At 50.4% G+C, this 21,370-nt stretch overlaps 1 protein-coding gene across 1 annotated transcript in view; it reads left to right on the top strand.

The window, feature by feature from the left end:
* The window catches only part of ZNF618 (zinc finger protein 618), a 172,728-nt gene that overhangs the window by 101,929 nt on the left and 49,429 nt on the right, over positions 1-21,370 (top strand). The window contains exons 6-8 of the mRNA XM_038745692.1: positions 632-1,048; positions 13,718-13,795; positions 14,298-14,336. Coding sequence (XP_038601620.1) covers positions 632-1,048; positions 13,718-13,795; positions 14,298-14,336 — 534 coding nt within the window. The remainder of the gene's footprint in view (positions 1-631; positions 1,049-13,717; positions 13,796-14,297; positions 14,337-21,370) is intronic.

Genomic DNA, 21,370 nt, shown 5'->3' with positions numbered 1-21,370 from the left:
ATTTGGGCCTCTCGGACACTTCTATCCCTGGAAAGGTAGGAGGTGCTGCCCTTTCAGCCCATGGGAGGCATGTGTAGCCAGACAGGAGAGTAGAGTACGATGGAAATTCAGTAGGACCGCCCGATTTACAGGGGCCAAATGGGAGTTACTCAAGTCCTCTGGCTGCCTGTGGCCTCTGAGGCCAGTTCCTCCATGCCTGGGTTCCCTTCTGCTCGGGACAGGCCAGGCTGTGAATGTGCTCTCCAGCTGGCAAGCCTCCTGGGCATTCTTTGCAACTAGGGGCTTATGCTTTGGGAGTTTCTCAGCCCCGAGAAGAATCCGTCTGTTTTTTATTAGGCAAACACAGTTCACTGTGAATGATGTGACTGTGTCTGATCATCCCTTGATATTTTTCTCCAAGGGGCAGTGAGGCTTAAGGGTGACTTGGAAAGTCAGATTGGAACTCTGGGCATTGGGTTCTGTCCCCAGGTCCCCTTCGACTCAGTTACCGGACCTTTCTTTGCTCATTGAACTGCTTTAAGCGTTGGTGTTCCTATCTGAGAAATGGACATAATGTTATGTATTCTGGGTTTGAAGGGTGAGTGAGTTTATGTCTGAGGACCCCCACCCCACCCCCCCCTCCGCCTCCCAGTTTCCTTTTGGGAAAGGAGGACAGGACAGGACGTGCTATCAGAGTGGGAAGAGTCTCTGTCTGTCTCTCTGGGGCAGCATGGGACCTGGAGGGAGCCTGGGTCTGAGCATTGGCTGGCATTGAGAAGGCTTGTGTTGTTGTTTTCCACCTCACGCAGGGAGCGCTTAAAGAGGAGCCCTAAGAGAGCCAAGGCCGAGGGCCCCGACCCCGCTGCTGCAGGGGACCCCTCACCTTGCGAAGAGCGGGGGACGATGACCGAGGTGAAGGTGAAGACGGAAATCCCTGATGACTACATCCAGGAAGTGATCTGGCAGGACGAGCCCAAAGAAGCCAAAAAGAGCATCAAGGATGGGAGCGGGGACGTGCCGGCGGAGATCTGCGTGGTGATTGGCGGAGTCCGGAACCAGCAGACCCTGGGTAAGGGGCTGGGTGCCCACCTGCCTGGTCACCCTGTGGCCCTAACCTAGCTGGGGTCAAGGCGTGGGCGACAGTGCCTTAGTCAACGGGTCCTGTGCATTTGCCGCTTACCCAGGGATGTGGGAAGCAGCCCCTGCTGCCCCACAGCATGGACACCTCCTTCTTCCCTCCTCCCTTTGGAGGAGGTGATGTCTGTGTTGGAACTTGGTAAAGTTTCTTGGAGATCCGACCACCCCACTGACACAATCTGAACTGAACTAAGCAAGAGTGCTTTTTTGAGTGACTTTTTGGCAGGCGTTGAATTTGCTTTTGGTGTTAGTTCTGACTAGCGATGTCATGCACCTCTGCTCTCCGTGAACACAGGAGTCTGTTTCCTCCCATGTCCACCCTTCCCATCATTCCTCCTTCCAGCTTTTATGGGTTTCTGTCTCACTGGGAACCACCTCTGTTGGCAACTTCCTTCGGCTAGGATTGTCTCTCTGCTGAACTTGCGACGTCACTGTCAAGTGGGAGTCGGACTGCCCCTGGGAGAGGCTGATCAGTGCCCCGTTCTGGGGAGCCCCTCCCAGCAATGGGTAGAGATGGCCCAGATCTGACTGGTGCTGGAACCAAAGCCTCTGGGGGCTTATCCCAAGGGTTGGCAGTGAGGGGAGTTATTTAAGGGTGAACTGCCTCTACAATGGCAAGTAGTTCCATTTTGCCACTCTCCCCATATTAGTACATTAGTACATTGCTCTGCACACAGTAAGCGCTCAATAAATAGGATTGCATGAATATTCCTCATCCTTCTCTCTAGGCCCCATGGCCCCACACCAGGTGACTTGACCCAAGCCCTGCAACCCTGCCTCAGGAAACTCCAAATAATAATAATAATATAATATTAATGATAATAAAGGTATGTAGTAAGCACTTACTATATGCCAAGCACTGTTCTAAGCACTGGAGTAGATAAAAGCTCATCAGGTTGGACACAGTCTCTGTTCCACATGGGGCTCACAGTCTTAATCCCCATTTTACAGATGAGGCAGGGGAGGCCCAAAGAGGTGAAGTGAATTGCCCAAGGTCACACAGCAGACATGTGACAGAGCTGATATTAGAACCCAGGTCTTTCTGACTTCCAAGCCCATGCTTCATCCACTAAGCCATGCTGCTTCCAACCACCCACATTGGCACAGTGGATAGAGCTGGAACCATGTTCCCTAGCCTCCTGGACACTTGGACTTGCTCCTTTTCTCTCCCTACCTTGCCAGGAGTGCCAGGGGCCCAGCTACAGCATCTGTTTCACCGACCCTTGGCACAGGGCTGCTTAATCACTCCACCCAGTCATTGTCCTCAGTAAAGGGTGGAGAGCGAGGGGGTAATGGAAGAGAAAGATGTTGAATCTGTCCAGAGCCATTTATTACAGCTTGGAAGTGCTTCCTGGCTTTGAACATCCAGTGGTGTTTTCCCTAGTTCCTGTGTCAGTGGGACTCACCAAATCGGGGCTTGGGTGCCCTCTGCTGGCTGGCCACAAGGTTTCCCTTAGCCCCAGATCCAGAACCCTCCTTCCTCCTATGCTCCATGAGGAGACAACTGGGGATTGGGTCACTCTGGTGTCTCACACTGATCAAGGAAATCTGCCCACCGCCGAGTGGGGAAGGAGGAGGTGTGTGGGGGTTGGGGCAGTGAAGGTGAGGGGAGTGATAGTTTATTTTCAAATCCACGGGCTAACTGAGTGGGCACAAAGCCCCAGAGGGTAAGGGATTGGGGGATGCTGGCTTGACCTTCCAAATGCTGTCCCAGGGGCTGATTTGGGCATCGGAAGCTGCAGGGGGGGCAGGTTGGAGCCAGCGTGACATGAGGAGCTTGGCAGCTCCCAAATGACTCTTTGGCGAAGAGCCTCATTGCGGCCTCTGGGAAGACTGCCACACACACTCCTCTATTACTGAGTCACTGTTGCTTGTGGGCCCAGCATGGACCCCTGGGTTCCATGCCTATTCCTGCAGCCTCCGTCTCTGTTTCAAGCTCCCCTCCCCCCTTGGCTCCGATTTTGACATACAACCTGGTGCTTGGACACCCTGTCCATGGAAGCACAAGCTTCCTGGATCCATTGGTCTGGCTTGGGGCCCAGAGGTACGTCCAGAGTTCTAGGAGAGCTAAGGACCCTTTGCCCCTTTCACTGCTGTTCCTCCTGGGAGGGGCTTCTCAGTGCTGCCTCCTCCCTGCCCCACCGGCTAGTTTCATTTATTTCTCTCCCATAGCTTTGTGTGCCAGGAGCTTAGTGGGCATGGGTGTGAATTATTTCCTGGGGACTGAAGGAAAAGACTCTGAGACTTCAGGTTCATCATGCAGGGTGGCGATTGGGCCGCCAGCTAGGGATTTCTGGGCTATAGGGCATGAATAGAGAATGAGGGGAGACAGAGCACACTGTCTCTGGGGAGGATCTGGCTCCTGCTCCAGCATCCCAACAGACTGAGCATCCAGTGGAAAGAACCACAGTCTAAGGTGAGAGGAAGTACAGGTATTGAAGCCTCATTTTTCTGTTGAGGAAACTGAATCACAGAGAAGATAAGTGACGTGTCCAGGATGACACCATAGGCAAGTGGCAGAGCTAGGGCGATATAGACAAGATTGAGGCACGGTGAGCAAGCTGGCACTAGAGGAGCAAAGTTTGCAGGCTGAGATGTTGTAGGAATACTCAATGAATACTATTGATTTTACCCAAACACTCAGTACAGTGTTCTGCACACGGTAAGCATTGATGATGATGATTGATTTTGGGAGAAACCAGCGCCTTCCAGTTCTAGCCTCTACCTGGGCATCACAGGAAGTCATTTCATTCATTCATTCATTCAATCATATTTATTGAGCACTTACTGTGTGTGCAGAGCACTGTACTAAGTGCTTGGGAAGTACAGGTTGGCAACATATAGAGACGGTCCCTACCCAACAGCGGGCTCACAGTCTAGAAGGGGGAGACAGACAACAAAACAAAACATATTAACAAAATAAAATAAATAGAATAAATATGTACAAGTAGAATAAATAAATAGAATAATAAATATGTACAAACATATATACATATATACAGGTGCTGTGGGGAGGGGAAGGAGGTAAGGTAGGGGGGACGGGGAGGGGGAGAGGAAGGAGGGGGCTCAGTCTGGGAAGGCCTCCTGGAGGAGGTGAGCTCTCAGTATGGCTTTGAAGGGAGGAAGAGAGCTAGCTTGGCGGATGTGCGGAGGGAGGGCATTCCAGGCCAGGGAGAGGACGTGGACCGGGGTTCGACGGCAGGACAGGCAAGAACGAGGCACAGTGAGGAGGTTAGCGGCCGAGGAGCGGAGGATGCGGGCTGGGCTGTAGAAGGAAAGAAGGGAGGTGAGGTAGGAGGGGGCGAGGTGATGGAGAGCCTTGAAGCCGAGAGTGAGGAGTTTTTGCCTGATGCGTATGTTGATTGGTAGCCACTGGAGATTTTTGAGGAGGGGAGTAACATGCCCAGAGCATTTCTGCACAGTGATGATCCGGGCAGCAGCGTGAAGTATAGATTGAAGTGGGGAGAGACAGGAGGATGGGAGATCAGAGAGGAGGCTGATGCAGTAATCCAGTCGGGATAGGATGAGAGATTGAACCAGCAGGGTAGCAGTTTGGATGGAGAGGAAAGGGCAGATCTTGGTGATGTTGCGGAGGTGAGAGCGGCAGTTTTTGGTGACGGATTGGATGTGAGGGGTGAACGAGAGAGCAGAGTTGAGGATGACACCAAGGTTGCAGGCTCGTGAGACGGGAAGGATGGTAATGCCGTCAACAGTGATGAGAATGTCAGGGAGAGGGCAGGGTTTGGGAGGGAAGACAAGGAGTTCAGTCTTGGACATGTTGAGTTTTAGATGGTGGGCAGACATCCAGATGGAGATGTCCTGAAGGCAGGAGGAGATGTGAGCCTGGAGGGAGGGAGGGAGGGAGAGAGAGCAGGGGCAGAGATGTAGATTTGGGTGTCATCAGCGTAGAGATGATAGTTGAAGCAGTGGGAGCGAATGAGTTCACCAAGGGAGTGAATGTAGATTGAGAACAGAAGGGGACCAAGAACTGACCCTTGAGGAACCCCTACAGTAAGGGGATGGGAGGTGGAGGAGGTGCCTGCAAAAGAGACTGAAAATGAATGGCTGGAGAGATAAGAAGAGAACCAGGAGAGGACAGAGTCTGTGAAGCCAAGGTTGGATAGCATGTTGAGGAGAAGAGTGTGGTCCACAGTGTCGAAGGCAGCTGAGAGGTCGAAGAGGATTAGGATAGAGTGTGAGCCGTTGGATTTGGCAAGCAGGAGGTCATTGGTGACCTTTGAGAGAGCAGTTTCCGTGGAATGTAGGGGACGGAAGCCAGATTGGAGGGGGTCGAGGAGAGAGTTGGCGTCCCACCCACAAATGAAGGCTTACCCCTTTTTCATTATCAGCAGCAGCAGCAGCAGGCCCCTCATAATGAAAACCATTTGATGAGCCCCCTGAGGTGGGTGGGAAGGAGGGCAAAGTCTTCTACTATTCTGGTTGCCAGCTGTTTGCCAAGTAAGGAGAGCAGGCTGACCAAGGTTAGCCTTGCCCCTCCCACATCTGTGCAGGAATAGAGAGCTGTATGCTGTATCTAAACATGGAGGTAAACAAGACAGTGGGATTGTCCATTGCTCAGTTCAGGGAAAGCGTTGTGCAGGAAGTGACACTCTTTTCACCCTGCCAGTGAGCACAGATGTAAATTCTCCTGAGCAACACGGCCTAGTGGCAAGTGCACAGACCTAGACGTTGAGAGACCCAGATTCTAATCCCTGCTCCACCAATAGCCCATTGAGCGACCATGGTCCTGTTACATCTGTGCCTCGTTTTTCTCATCTGAGAAATGGGGATTAAACATGTGTTCTTCCCCTTCCTTAGACTGTGAGCATTGTGTGGAACAGGAATTGTGTGCGATTTAATTGTATTGTATGTATCCCAGTGTGTCACACAATGCTTGCCACACAGCATTTAGAAAATACTATTATTATTATTGAACCAGTTAACCCCCACTTCCTTCCTGGAAATCCTTAAACACCGCCCATCCTGTGTATTTCTAGCATTGTGTGGTGTTGGGATGTGTCTCCTTGAAGTTCCCTAGTTCCCTTACTCCTTGTCCAGTCAGATTCCTGGGCCTTCGGTTTCCAGCCTCCCAGAGATATGAGAAAGCTGGGTCAGGTGAGAATTCTGACCCCGTGCTCTCCGTCTCTCGGGTCCTGGGCAAGGCTGGTGTATGGAGCTGAGGCTCAGAGCTCCTGAATCGCAAGTGTCTATGCTCGGTTTGGTTTTGTGAGCTTATGGCTTCCAGGAAAAAGGCCACAAAGAGAGGCCATTAATTTACTTGTAGAGGGTCAAAGGGGAAGTACTGTAGGGCTGGGATGTGGAGATGGGGGAACCTGTGGCTAGTGAACCAGTCCACGGGCCTGGGCAGCATGTGGGTTCTTTTTTTTTTTTTAAAGTGGTATTTGTTAAGCGCTTACTATGTGCCAGGTACTGTACTAAGTGCTGGGGTAGGTACAAGTTACACAGTTTGGATGTAGTCCATGTCCTTCGTGGGGCTCACAGTCTTAATCCTCATTTCACAGATGAGGTAACTAAGGCACAGATAAATTAAGTAACTTGCCCAGTTCTCACAGATGACGGGCAGCAGAGCTGGGGTTAGAACCCAGGTCCTTCTGACTTCCAGGCCCAGACTCTGTGCACTAGGCAACACTGCTTTTTTGTCCGAGCTTCTGTGTTTGGGCCAGGATTAGGTTCATTCAATCATATTTATTGAGCACTTACTGTGTGCAGAGCACTGTACTAAGCACTTAAACAGGGACTCCTGAAGGGTCATTCATTCATTCATTCAATCGTATTTATTGAGCGCTTACGGTGTGCAGAGCACTGTACCAAGTGCTTGGGAAGTACAAGTCAGCAACATATAGAGACGGTCCATACCCAACAATGGGCTCGCAGACTAGAAGGGGGAGACAGACAACCTTGGTCTGATCAGATCTGGTCCAGGCAGACCTCAGTAATCTGGAGGGATGGTTCAGCTCCAAATGCTTCCATAAGATTCTGGACCTTGGGATTGGCAGCCCTGCTCAGGCACCTGGAACCAGTTGGCACAGAATCCTGGAAAGGGTCCGCTCATCCCAAATGGAAAGACTTTGGGTGGAACGGGATTTGCTTTGGGACCGCAGGGGAGGAAAGAGTGTACCAACTCTGAAGCCCTCTGTTTCTGGCTTCACGTGGCAGGTCAAGCACCTGGGCACCTCCTGCCAGCTGTCTTTTCCCATGTTCTTATCCATGGGAAATGAGACCTTTGCCCACCTCTGTTGTGTGGCAAGTCCAGTGGCCAGCCCCAGAGCAGTGTGAGCAGACATACATTTTTGGAATTACTGGCCTCTATTTCTACTCCCTGTAGGGAATCTTGGGGTCTGTCAGTCCACTTTTCAGGCTATTCCTAGACTAACTCTAAACTGAGGACTAACCCTAAACCTAGCCCTAGGCCTAACTCAAACCCTAGCTAAGGCATAACACTACCCCTAACCCTAATTCCCCTGTCTGCAGGACCCTGTCTGGGAACCCATGTGGGTAGGCTCTTCTAGCCCCTAGAATTTTGTTCACCCTGCAACTCTCCCAGTAGCTATCCTGTGGACAAAGAGGATTGATTAGAGAGTTGCTTAGAGTCCATTAGTGGCGAGTTCCTTAAGGTCACTGACTATGTCTTTTGCTTCTATTGCACTTGTCCAAGTGCTTATTTTAGGAGTCAGGAGACCTGAGTTTGAATCCTGACCCCGCCACTTGCCATGTGACCTTGACCAAGTCTCATTTCCTCATCTGAAAAATGGGGATTAAATATATTTTGTCTCCCCACCATAGGCAGTTGAGCCTCATGTGGAACAGAGACTGTGTCTGATTTGATTGCATTTTATCTATCTCGGGGCTTAGCAGAGTGCTTGGCACATAGTAAGTGCTTAACAAATGCAACAACTACCATTATTCTGTTTTCCACATTCTTTCATTCAGTTGTATTCATTAAGTGCTTACTGTGTGCAAAGCACTGTACTAAACGCTTAGGAGAGTACAGTTTAACAATAGACACATTCCCTGCCCACCATGAGCTCACAGTCTAGAGGGGGAGACAGCAATTAATATAAACAAATAAATTGCAGATATATACATATATGCACATATGTACTGTGGGGATGGGAGGGAGGATGAATGAAGGGAGCAAGTCAGGGTGATGCAGAAGGGAGTGGGAGAAGAGGAGAGGACTTAGTAGTTGGTAGACACCATCTCTGTCTTCGGGGAGTTTATAGTCTAGTGGGATAAATTGGATCAGTCTTCGATGTTGAAGGCAGCCCACAGTCTTCGAACCAAAGGCCAACTTGTGACCTGTAGGAGCCCTTTGAGAGGAGCTACGTGATCTTGGTCTATCATATTTATTGAATGCTTACTGTGTGCAGAGCACTGTACTAAGTGCTTGGGAAGTACAAGTTGGCAACATATAGAGATGGTCCCTACCCAACAGCGGGTTCACAGTCTAGAAGGGGGAGACAGACAACAAAACAAAACATATTAACAAAATAAAATAGAATAAATATGTACAAGTAAAATAAATAAATAGAGTAATAAATATGTACAAACATATATACATATATACAGGTGCTGTGGGGAGGGGAAGGAGGTAAGGTGGGGGGACGGGGAAGGGAAGGAGGGGGCTCAGTCTGGGAAGGCCTCCTGGAGGAGGTGAGCTCTCAGTAGGGCTTTGAAGGGAGGAAGAGAGCTAGCTTGGTGGATGTGTGGAGGGAGGGCATTCCAGGCCAGGGGGAGGACGTGGACCGGGGGTCGACGGGGGGACAGGTGAGAACGAGGCATAGTGAGGAGGTTAGCGGCAGAGGAGCGGAGGGTGCAGGCTGGGCTGTAGAAGGAAAGAAGGGCGGTGAGGTAGGAGGGGGCGAGGTGATGGAGAGCCTTGTTGCGATTCCTGCCCCTACAGTCTACAGGGGAAGACAGATATTAAGTAGATTAGGGTTAGGGGAAATAGTAGAGTATGAGGGTATTTACATAAGAGAAGCAGCTGGCTTAGTGGAAAGAGCACGTGCTTTGGAGTCAGAGGTCATGGGTTCGAATCCCAGCTCTGTCACTTGTCAGCTGTGTGACTTTGGGCAAGTCATTTCACTTCTCTGTGCCTCAGTTACCTCATCTATAAAATGGGGACTAAGACTGTGAGCCCCACGTGGGACAACCTGATAACATTGTATCTACCCCAGTACTTAGAACAGTGCTTTGCACATACTAAGTGCTTAACAAATACCATCATCATTGTTATTATTATAATTGCTATGGGGCTGGAGTGAGTCTCCAAGTGCTGGGAAGTAACATGGCTCAGTGGAAAGAGCACGGGCTTGGAAGTGAGAGGTCATGGGTTCAAATCCTGGCTCCGCCAATTGTCAGCTGTGTGACTTTGGGCAGGTCACTTCTCTGTGCCTCAGTTACCTCATCTGTAAAATGGGGGTTAAGACTGTGAGCCCCATGTAGGACAACCTGATCTCCTTGTATCCTCCCCAGCGCTTAGATCAGTGCTTTGCACATAGTAAGTACTTAACAAATGCTATAATTATTATTATTATCATTATTAAAGTGTACCCCGCCAAATGCAGAGCCCCTTGGAAGGTAATGCTCATCCTCTCTGGATCTCGGGCACTAGTTCCAGAACCCAAATCAGCACCTGTTACTCAGGTGGCATTTCCTGGTTTGATCTGTGGTCTCCAGCACTTATCCCCGCCACTGAAAGGGCCCCTAACCTTCAAGAAGTGTCAGTACATGGGACAGATGCTGAAAAGCCTGGCAGCAGGCACCATGGGCATCCAGCAATGGCCTGCTGATTCACTGTTTACTCACAGTCAGAGGGCAGTTTGGCCCTATGCCCTTTAAGCTGTGGTTGCCCCAAACTCCTTCCTTCATGGCATCTACCAGCCACCTGGCTAGCCTCTTAACCTGGGTGGAAATGGGAGTTCTTCAGTGGCCTCACATCTGGCTGGTTGACTAACTGGGATTCCAGGTGCCACCAGGCGAGCCCAAGAACTAACACCAATGTAGAGAAGGGATCCTCGATTCCTCCTTTGTGTACATGGAGGGTTGCGGTGGTCTGCTCATGGCCCCCCCCTGCTCTTTGTTGGTTTTCTACTGTCTGATCCTAGTGGGTGGTCAGGGTTAGGGTGATGCTCCCTCTCTCTTCAAGGGCAACTGAGGCAGGTTTAGATTTAAGGTGAAAAGGGGCTTGAGAGAAATGGTCACTCCGCCCAACCCTCAGACCCAAGAGTCTCAGGTCAAAGCTGGTAAGGGGAGGCTGGGCTGTGATAGAGAGGGCTACAGCCTTCTGGCAGGCCTGAGCTGCCTTACCTTTGCTGGGGTCAGTGTAAAGTGCTTTACCTTGCCCTTTCCTGCCCTGCTCCCCCAAACCCCGTGCTTCTCTCTATCACCTGACCTGCTCCCGGACACCGATTCTCATGCATTCTCCAGACTGTCTATATAATAATAATAATTTTGGTATTTGTTAAGCGCTTACTATGTGCAAAGCACTGCGCTTCCCCATTGGCCCTGAAGGAAGGTACTTTTCTCCACAAGGGCAGGGGTGGCTTCCCAGCAGAGGTGGGCAGTGGATCTTGGAGGTGAGCTCTTCTTAGTGAACAGTCAGCCTCCAGGAGAATCTGTACATTGGCTTCCCTACCCAGTTCTCTCCCCAGTTGCCTGATAGCAGGGGGAGCAGAGGACTTGCTGTTTAAGAGGGGCACGGGGTGATTTTGCTGCTTTTTTGTGGTATTTGTTACATGATTACTCTGTGCCTGGCACTGTACTAACAAGCAGTGGGGTAGATACAAGATGTTGTACACAGTCCTTATTGGTTGTAGGGCTCAGAGTCTTAATCCCTATTTTACAGATAAGGTAACTGAGGCACAGAAAAGTTAAGTGGCTTGGCTTGGTCACACAGCAGACAGATGGTGGGCCTGGGATTAGAAGCCAGGTCCTCAGACTCCCAGGCCCGTTCTCTATCCACTAATCATGTTGCTTCTCTGTCCGGGAGCCCCCAGTAAGAATGGCAAGATTGGGCTCTTCCCCCTACCCTTTCTCCTCATCATGATTTGCCCTGTTTATTTCTTGGGCTGACACATCTGAGGCAGTCAGATGCACTGCCCAGTTTAGAGGGTCTTCTACTGGATGGCAATTGGAGCTGGGATTAGGCTGCCATGGGTTGGGGGGAAAGCCATGGGCCACCCTAAGGCTCTCCAGTGGCAAAGGACAGAGTAGTAGTAAAGACACTGTGTGAAGGCAGCAGCCTGACGCCTGTCGGCATGGAGACAACCAAACTCAGTTGCATGTCTCAGTTCAGGCTAGGAGCCTGGGTGTCTCCTCTGCCCACCCCTGATCATGTGTGCCCAGGGAATCTTTGGCACTACCTGCCCCCTGGGCACAATGCCAAGCAGATGGCCTAGCCTCAAGGTGCACAAGTCACTGTCTGGTGAGCAAATGTGACGTGTTACTAGAGTTTGCTGTCATTTCCCGTGGAAATTCAACCACCTTAAGGACTCTTTTCTGATATTTTGCATAATTTACATGGAAAAGCAGTGTAGTGCAGTACACACAGTGAATATGTGCGAGGCCAATATGCAGGCTTCTAGATTTTTGTCCATGTATTGAAATGTGGTGTCCAGTGACCTGGGTGAAGGTCTTCTCAGGGACACCCAGAGATTGGGGGGGCACACCAGGCCCAACCACCACCCCAGGCCAGCATTTGGACCTGGAGCTGGATCGCTTTCCTCTCCATCCAAATCGCTATGCTGCTTGTTCAGTCTCTCATCCTGTCCCGACTGGATTACTGCATCAGCCTTCTCTATGATCTCCCATCCTCCTGTCTCTCCCCACTTCAATCCATACTTCACGCCACTGCCCGGATCATCTTTGTGCAGAAATGCTCTGGGCATGTTACTCCCCTCCTCAAAAATCTCCAGTGGCTACCAATCAACCTATGCATCAGGCAAAAACTCCTCACCTTTGGCTTCAAGGCTCTCCATCACCTCACCCCCTCCTACCTCACCTCCCTCCTTTCCTTCTACAGCCCAGCCCGCACCCTCAGCTCCTCTGCCACTAATCGCCTCACTGTGCCTTGTTCTCACCTGTCCAGCTGTTGACCCCCGGCCCACGTCCTCCCCCTGGCCTGTAATGCCCTCCCTCCGCACATCCGCCAAGCTAGCTCTCTTCCTTCCTTCAAAGCCCTACTGAGAGCTCACCTCCTCCAGGAGGCCTTCCCAGACTAAGCCCTCTCCTTCCTCTCCCCCCCTCCCCCTCCCCCTCCCCCCTGCCTTACCTCCTTCCCCTCCCCGCAGCACCTGTATATAGGTATATATGTTTGTACATATTTATTACTCTATTTTACTTGTACGTATTTATTGTATTTATTTTATTTTGTTAATATGTTTTGTTTTGTTGTCTGTCTCCCCCTTCTAGACTGTGAGCCCGCTGTTGGGTAGGGACCGTCTCTATATGTTGCCAACTTGTACTTCCCAAGGGCTTAGTACAGTGCTCTGCACACAGTAAGCGCTAAATAAATATGATTGAATGAATGAATGAATGCATTTGGGAAAGCTCTTAGCTTGTCTCCCTAACCTGCTCACATTGCCACCTGTAGCGTGAGGGGAAGTTTGGCCCTGTTTTTTGAAAGGCGGCATTACAAAGAGAGTCTCTCTCTCCCTCTCTCCTGTTCTTCCCTGGCCTAAATGTCCCATCCAGAGTGAATCTGCCAGCTCAGTCCACTCCTCTTCCTCAAGGGGAGAGAGCAGCAGGGCCTGGCTGGATGGGAGCTGGTGTGGATGCCCCAGCCTCAGCCCCAGCCCCAGCCCCAGTCCTGGGCTGTTCAGCTCCAGGATGGGCTGGAGCAAAGCTGGACCCCTTCTGCTGAAGAGAAAGTTTCCTGTGCTGTGGATCTGGTGTCCCTCCACCCCATTGACTTTGGTTTGGTGCGGACAAACTCCAGGTTTTGTCAACATTTAGGGCTAAGAATTTTTGTATGACAGTTACATGCTGACCTGTAATTGCCCTTTGTCTGATCTGAGATTAACTACTAGCCCTGGGAGGCCACCCAGGCCTGGGCATTCATGGATTCCTAATTGGCTTGAAGCATTTTGATGCCCGTTGGGGGTTCTGATGGGAGGTTTTCTGCTATCCCAGGCACAACAGAGATGACATGCATGTAAGAACCCTGAGTCCCTGGATTTGGGGGCTGGAAATGCCCTCTCTCTTTCTCTTTCTCTTTCTCTCTCTCTGATAGCTGGGTTAGGGTTTGCTGCCTGCTTGGCTGTGTGCTGGGAACTGAGCCGTCCTCGGGGGTGGCTTTTGTCTGGGGTTTATCCCTGGAGGATATTGGTTGCTGGAGCAGTGGGCTCCAGCCGTTGCAGAGGTGAGTTCGCTCTTCCAAGAAAACCCATTTATCTAGAAAGAGTATCACTCCCCACCCCAGCCTAGGTCGCTGGCTGGTGGGGCTTGGTGAACCACACCTCTCTGCTTGGGACCATGAGAACCCCCAAGCAGGTCAGCGTGGGCTCTCCTGGACCTACCGGCTCTGCCACATGCTTACGGCTGGCTGGGGTGAAGTGTCCTTTCCTTGTTTACGTTTCAGGGTCGTATGAGTGTGGAATATGTGGGAAGAAATACAAGTACTACAACTGTTTCCAGACCCACGTGCGAGCCCATCGAGGTATGTCTCCTGTTGCCTCCAGCTTGGGTGAGCTAGGTACAGTCTGGTCCAGAGAGGGGCTAGCAGCAGCCTTGTCTGGGGAGAAGCAGGTGGCTACTTGCTGCGCATGACTGGCACCTCAGGGTCCCAGAAGCGACATTATGAAGGGCAAGCCCCGCATGAGGTGCTCATTTGTCCTGGGCTAAGGCATGGCGGCTATTCCCGACAGAGCTGATCCTGCTATGCCAAGAGACCCGGGGTTCCAGCAAGGTGGGAGGACTCTCTGAGTGGCCCCTTCCCCTCTGTGTGTCCGTCCACAGTAGGCGATTCAAGGGATGGGGAGGGAGTGGGATCAAAACTACGGAGAGAGAATCTGGCCGGCCGGCAGTATTTCTGGGCAAGCACACACCCCAGTCTGTTGTGTCAGAAGGGCAGGGCTCTCTTCCCCCCTCCCACCCAAGTGCAGCCAGTCCGATCTATCTGGCCAAAAGCCACCTCTGATCACCTTCCACTGTCTTTGCAGACACTGAAGCGACCTCAGGCGAAGGAGCATCTCAAGGCAGTGAGTACTGTCTTCATCCTGCAGGGGGGAGGACTGGGTGCAGGAGGGCTGGGAGAGGTGAGTGAATGCATGGTGAGTGCATCACCAAAGTGGGCTGGCCCACTTCCGCCTCTTCTTTCAATGCTGGGGTGCGGGGGGTGGGAGGGGAGGGAGCTCGTGAAAGGGGTCAGAGAATGGGTGCTAGCCCGTCAGTCGTCCTCCCCTGGCACACTTGATGTGAAGTGAGCAGCACCCAAACCAGGGAAGAGCCTGAGTCTTCCCTGAGAAGATACTGAGAAGCAGCATGTACTGGTAGGTAGAGCATGGGCTTGGGAGTCAGAAGGACCTGGGTTCTAATCCCAGCTCTGCCACTTGCTGTATCTACCACAGTGCTTAGTACGGTGTGTGGCACATAATAAGAGTTTAACAAATGCCAGAATAAAAGAGCCCCATGGGATTTAGCTCTCTTGTCTTTGCTAATGACTCTGCTCAGAGCACCCTGCCTTTGGAAAACACAAGGGCACCTGACAGAACCCCAGTGTGTGGATAGGCTTTAAATGGGCAAATGGCAGGCGACCTTCCAGACAGCGGACACTTCCTTATGTGTTGCCTGTGTTCAGCGATGTGGGAGTTTTGCCGAGGATGACATGGGGCACATTTGGTAGAGGTGTGGGGGCGTTCACTCCTCACCAGGCTTTCTACTTTCATTGAGGGAGAGCTTGGCATGAGAACAACCCCCAGCAGTCTTCAGGATGCCTGTGGTGTTCGCCCCTGCATTCCTGCTGCTTGAGGAATGCTTCCCTTGCAGGTGGAAGTGTCGGTCGGCTTGATGGGTCCAGACTGGTTTTTGCCCAATGAAGCAAACCCCTACTTGATTCTAACAGGGAAAGGAGCTATAAGTCTGTTCATCCCCAACCCCAGCAGATTTCCAGACAAGTGATGTCATTGTGTAAGATGGAGTGTCCCCAGAGCCCTGACCCTTGACCCCAGACCAGTGCTAGGAGTGCAGAGAACCTTGTCAGAACCCAGGTTCTGATCATGTGCATATTCTAATGAGGTTTTTTTTTTTTAATGGTATTTGTAAAGTGCTTACTATGCCCCAGGCAGGCACTGTACTAAGCGCTGGGGTAGAGACAAGCTAATCAGGTTGGACACAGTCCATGTCCCACATGGGGCTGATAGTCTTAATCTCCATTTTACAGATGAGGTAACTGAGGCCCAGAGAAGTGAAGTGACTTGCCCAAGGACACACAGCAGACAAGTGGCGGAGCCGGGATTAGAACCCAGGTTCTCTGATTCCCAGGCCCAAGCTCTTTCCACTAGGGCATGCTGCTTGTTGGGTTGCGTTCCTGGGTTGGGGATGGGTCGGGGGTCAAGAGCCAGTTTGGTGGTTCCCTGCTGAAAGCAGCATCTCTCTATAGAATCTCTCTGTAGAATCCCTTTGTTTTTAATGTCTGGATTTCCGTGCCTGGTCTCTCTCTTTTTTAAAAAAATTTGGTATTTCTTAAGCACTTCCCATGTGCTAGCACTGTTCTAAGCACTGAGGTAGATACAAGGTAATCAGGTTGGACACAGTCCATTTCCCACATGGGGCTCATAGTCTTAATCCCCATTTTACAGATGAGGAAAGTGAGGCACGGAAAAGTTCAGTGACTTGCCCAAGACCGCACAGCCTACAAGTCCCAGAGCCAGGATTAGAACCGAGTTCCTTCTGACTACGAGGCCCTAGCTCTATTCACTAGGCCACGCCACTTCTCAATATGACTACATATTGAGTGCCCACACTGTAAACCCTGGTCCTCCTCCTTTGGGAAAATATATTGGTTTCATTGATCTGGTCTTTTCCTGGTTCTTTTCCTGTCTCTCTATTCATCTTCAGCTTCTTTGCAAGCTCTTCATTCTCCCTCTCACCCTTCAACTCTGGTTGTTCTACACAGCTCTGTTCTGAGTCCCCTTTTCATCTAGTTTGATTCTCGTGGAGCTAATATGCTCATTTGATTTCAGTTCACACCTCTCTGCAGATGTTTCCAGAAAGCCAAGGTTGACTGGCATTCCCAAAAGAATGGAAAGATCAACAGGGTTAAAAGTGGACAAAAACTCAAGGAGGATTACTAAAGAGTAAGCCCATTAGATCAGGAAGAAGGAGGTTGTCGGTGATCTTTGAGCGTGTGGATTCAGAGGAGCAAAAAGGACAGATTACAGGGCATCAAGAAAGAAGTTGGAGGAAAGGGGGCAGAGGCAGTCAGTGTATGTAACCCGTTAGCAGAGTTTGGACAGAAATCAATCAATCAGTGGTTTTTCTTGAGTGGTTAATGTGCACCCAGGCCCATCATCCCCGCCAGCTCTTCCGTACATTCAACTCCCTTCTCAGGCCCCCGGTTCCTCCCCCTCCTCCTTCCCTCACCCCCAACGATCTGGCCTCCTACTTCATCAACAAAATTAAATCCATCAGGTCCGACCTCCCCAAAGTCTCTTCCCCCCTTTCTCCAACCCCCCGGCTCTCAACACTCTCTGCTACTCTCCCATCCTTCCCAGCGGTATCCTCAGAGGAACTCTCCTCCCTCCTCTCAAGTACTACTCCGGCCACCTGTGCTTCTGACCCCATTCCCTCTCATCTTATGAAATCTCTCGCTCCATCCCTTCTCCCCTCCTTAACTTCCATCTTCAACCGCTCACTCTCCACTGGTTCCTTCCCCTCTGCCTTCAAACATGCCCATGTCTCTCCCATCCTAAAAAAACCCTCTCTTGACCCCACCTCACCTTCTAGTTATCGTCCCATATCCCTCCTACCATTCCTTTCCAAACTCCTTGAACGAGTTGTCTACACGCGCTGCCTAGAATTCCTCAACAACAACTCTCTCCTCGATCCCCTCCAGTCTGGCTTCCGTCCCCTTCATTCCACGGAAACTGCGCTCTCAAAGGTCACCAATGACCTCCTGCTTGCCAAATCCAACGGCTCATACTCTGTCCTAATCCTCCTCGACCTCTCAGCTGCCTTTGACACTGTGGACCACCCCCTTCTCCTCAACACGTTATCTGACCTTGGCTTCACTGACTCCGTCCTCTCCTGGTTCTCCTCTTATCTCTCCGGTCGTTCTTTCTCAGTCTCTTTTGCAGGCTCCTCCTCCCCCTCCCATCCTCTTACTGTGGGGGTTCCCCAAGGTTCAGTGTTTGGTCCCCTTCTGTTCTCAATCTACACTCACTCCCTTGGTGACCTCATTCGCTCCCACGGCTTCAACTATCATCTCTACGCTGATGACACCCAGATCTACATCTCTGCCCCTGCTCTCTCCCCCTCCCTCCAGGCTCGCATCTCCTCCTGCCTTCAGGACATCTCCATCTGGATGTCCGCCCGCCACCTAAAGCTCAACATGTCGAAGACTGAACTCCTTGTCTTCCCTCCCAAACCTTGTCCTCTCCCTGACTTTCCCATCTCTGTTGACGGCACTACCATCCTTCCCGTCTCACAAGCCCGCAACCTTGGTGTCATCCTCGACTCCGCTCTCTCATTCACCCCTCACATCCAAGCCGTCACCAAAACCTGCCGGTCTCAGCTCCGCAACATTGCCAAGATCCGCCCTTTCCTCTCCATCCAAACCGCTACCCTGCTAATTCAAGCTCTCATCCTATCCCGTCTGGACTACTGCACTAGCCTTCTCTCTGATCTCCCATCCTCGTGTCTCTCTCCACTTCAATCCATACTTCATGCTGCGGCCCGGATTATCTTTGTCCAGAAACGCTCTGGACATATTACTCCCCTCCTCAAAAACCTCCAATGGCTACCGATCAATCTGCGCATCAAGCAGAAACTCCTCACCCTGGGCTTCAAGGCTGTCCATCACCTCGCCCCCTCCTACCTCACCTCCCTTCTCTCCTTCTACTGCCCAGCCCGCACCCTCCGCTCCTCCACCACTAATCTCCTCACTGTACCTCGCTCTCGCCTGTCCCGCCATCGACCCCCGGCCCACGTCATCCCCCGGGCCTGGAATGCCCTCCCTCTGCCCATCCGCCAAGCTAGCTCTCTTCCTCCCTTCAAGGCCCTGCTGAGAGCTCACCTCCTCCAGGAGGCCTTCCCAGACTGAGCCCCTTCTTTCCTCTCCCCTCGTCCCCCTCTCCATCCCCCCGTCTTACCTCCTTCCCTTCCCCACAGCACCTGTATATATGTATATATGGTTGTACATATTTATTACTCTATTTATTTATTTATTTATTTATTTTACTTGTACATTTCTATCCTACTTATTTTATTTTGTTGGTATGTTTGGTTCTGTTCTCTGTCTCCCCCTTTTAGACTGTGAGCCCACTGTTGGGTAGGGACTGTCTCTATGTGATGCCAATTTGTACTTCCCAAGCGCTTAGTACAGTGCTCTGCACATAGTAAGCGCTCAATAAATACGATTGATTGATTGATTGATGGAGCACCGTACCAAGCATCTGAGAGAATACTTGGTGGACACATTTGCTGGCCAGGAATGGGAGTAGTTAGATGGGATGGGATGGTAGCAGGAGGGTTACGGTGTTCCCATTTCCAAGGCAATTTCAGGAACCAATTTTTTCACTGATTCAGTGGCTGCTTTTCAGCTAACAAACTTGGTGTCATCTTTGATTGACTGAATCCCATGCTACCTCTAAACAATAATGTTTCTTCCCAGCTAACATTTCTTGGATTTGCTACTTTCTTTCCAACTCTGCAAACACCTCTCTGATTCAAGCCCTAACCACTTCCTTGCTGGTTTCTGCATCAACCTTGTCACTGGTTTCTGGCCTCTCTTCAGTCTACTCGACCTCTGCCTAAATGGAATTTCTTTTTTTTGTTGTTAATTGTATATGTTAAGCACTTACTATGTGCCAGACACTGTACTAAGCTCAGGGGTAGGTACAAGCTAACCAGGTTGGACACAGTCAGTGTCCCACATGGGGTTCACAGTCTTCATCCCCATTTTACAGATGAGGTAACTAAGGCACGGAGAAGTTGTTACACAGCAGATAAGTGGCAGAGTTAGTATTAGACCACAGGTCCTCCGATTCCCAGGCCCATGCTCTTTCCACTAGGCAATACTGTTTCTCATTTCTTCCTGAAATACCATTCAGAAAACATTGTTGTTCTCCCCGAAAGCTTCCAATAGCTATCCTCTTCTCTCTGCATTAGCGGAAACTTTTAACCCTCAAACTCCTTAATATTAGATCGGTTTATGTATTACCTATTCATTAGAAGTTTTTTTTTGTTTTGTTTTCATGCTCTTACTCTTTTGCCTCTATTTTTGGCAGTTTATGTCTGCCTGTGTCCCCCATTAGTTGTAAACTCTTGGAGGGCAGGGGCCAAGTCTTTTACAAGCTCCCTTGTCCTGGGCTCAACCCATGGTAAATATTTAGTACAGCACTCTGTTGTACAGTAGGTGCTTGTTTCAGTGCTCTGCAAACAGTAGGTATTCAATAAACTCTGTTGCAGCTGCTGAACTCAGGTAAATGTTGGGCTAGAATCAGTCTTGAGTTCAGGGGCCAAGCGTCTCTAGGTCTTGGTGGGGTAAGCCCCCTTTTCTCCAGAAGAGGGAACTATTTGTGTTCAGGACATTTTGCTGGATATTTGGTGGTTGAAGACTCATTGTATATGGCTTGCCTGGTATTACTTAGTGCTCTTAATCAGAGCTGCAAGGGGTCAAAATTCTGGGGCTAAGTTTTGGCCTGATGTTGGGCTCAGATTACAGCATCTGAGGACCCGGCTGGTTCAGAAGGTAAGCCAGGACCAAACAGGAAATACATTTAGGCTTGCTTCTGCAGGGTGTTCATTCATTCATTCATTCATTCATTCATTCATTCAATCATATTTATTGAGCGCTTACTGTGTGCAGAGCACTATACTAAGCGCTTGGAAAGTACAGTTCAGCAACAGAGACAATCCCTACCCAACAACAGGCTCACAGTCTAGAAGGGGAAGACAGACAACAAAACAAAACAGGTAAACAGACGTCAATACCATCAAAATAGATAAACAGAATTATAGATATATACACATCATTAATAAAATAGAGTAATAAATGTGTACAAATATACACAAGTGCTGTGGGGAGGGGAAGGGGGTAGAGCAGAGGAAGTAGAGGCGATGGGGAGGGGAGGAGATGAGGAAAAAGGATCAGTCTGGGAAGGCCTCCTGGAGAAGGTGAGCTCTAAGTAGGATTTGAAGAGGGGAAGAGAGCTAGTTTGGCGAATGTGAAGAGAGAGGGCATTCCAGGCCAGAGGTAGATCGTGAGCCAGGGTTCGACAGCAGGACAGGTGAGAACGAGGCACAGTGAGGAAGTTAGTGGCAGAGGAGTGGAGTGTGCGGTCTGGGCTGTAGAAGGAGAGAAGGGAGATGAGATAGGAGGGGGCAAAGTGATATAGAGCTTTGAAGCCAATAGTGAGGAGTTTCTGCTTCATACGAAGGTTGATAGGAAACCACTGGAGATTTTTGAGGAGGGGAGTGACATGCCCAGAGTGCTTCTGTAGAAAGATAATCCAGGCAGCAGAGTGAAATATAAACTGAAGCGGGGAGAGACAGGAGGATGGGAGATCAGAAAGGAGGCTGATTCAGTAATCCAGTCGGGATAGGATGAGAGATTGTACCAACAAGGTAGCAGTTTGGATGGAGAGGAAAGGACAGATCTTGGTGATGTTGTGAAGGTGAGACTGGCAGGTTTTGGTGACATGTGGGGTGAATGAGAGAGCAGAGTCGAGGATGACACCAGGGTTGCGGGCTCGTGGGTGGTGTTTAAGCATACAGAGGTCTTCTGAGGGCAGGGGTGGGTGTGATTGGAGCATAGAGGCCACATAGGAATTTCAAGAAGCTATTGAGGGCTGTACCCATGCAGTATTTGGTATTCCCAGGAAATAGTGTTAAGAGCAGCGATAATCACAGTCATAAGAAGTTTTTATTTATCATTTGTGTTCTTGCTGATACTCTTTTACCTATTTTTTTTTTTTATAAGGCTTTCATGTTGTAGTTTGCCAACTGAGCAACATTATGGCCTAGTGAAAAGAGCACGGGCATGGATGTCAGAGGAGGTGTGTCTAATCCCAGC

The sequence above is a fragment of the Tachyglossus aculeatus genome, chromosome 4 (genome assembly GCF_015852505.1).
Source record: "Tachyglossus aculeatus isolate mTacAcu1 chromosome 4, mTacAcu1.pri, whole genome shotgun sequence".
In the NCBI taxonomy this organism is placed as follows: domain Eukaryota; kingdom Metazoa; phylum Chordata; class Mammalia; order Monotremata; family Tachyglossidae; genus Tachyglossus; species Tachyglossus aculeatus.
The sequence above is the reverse complement of the archived record's forward strand: the minus strand, read 5'-3'. Positions and strand labels throughout refer to the sequence as shown.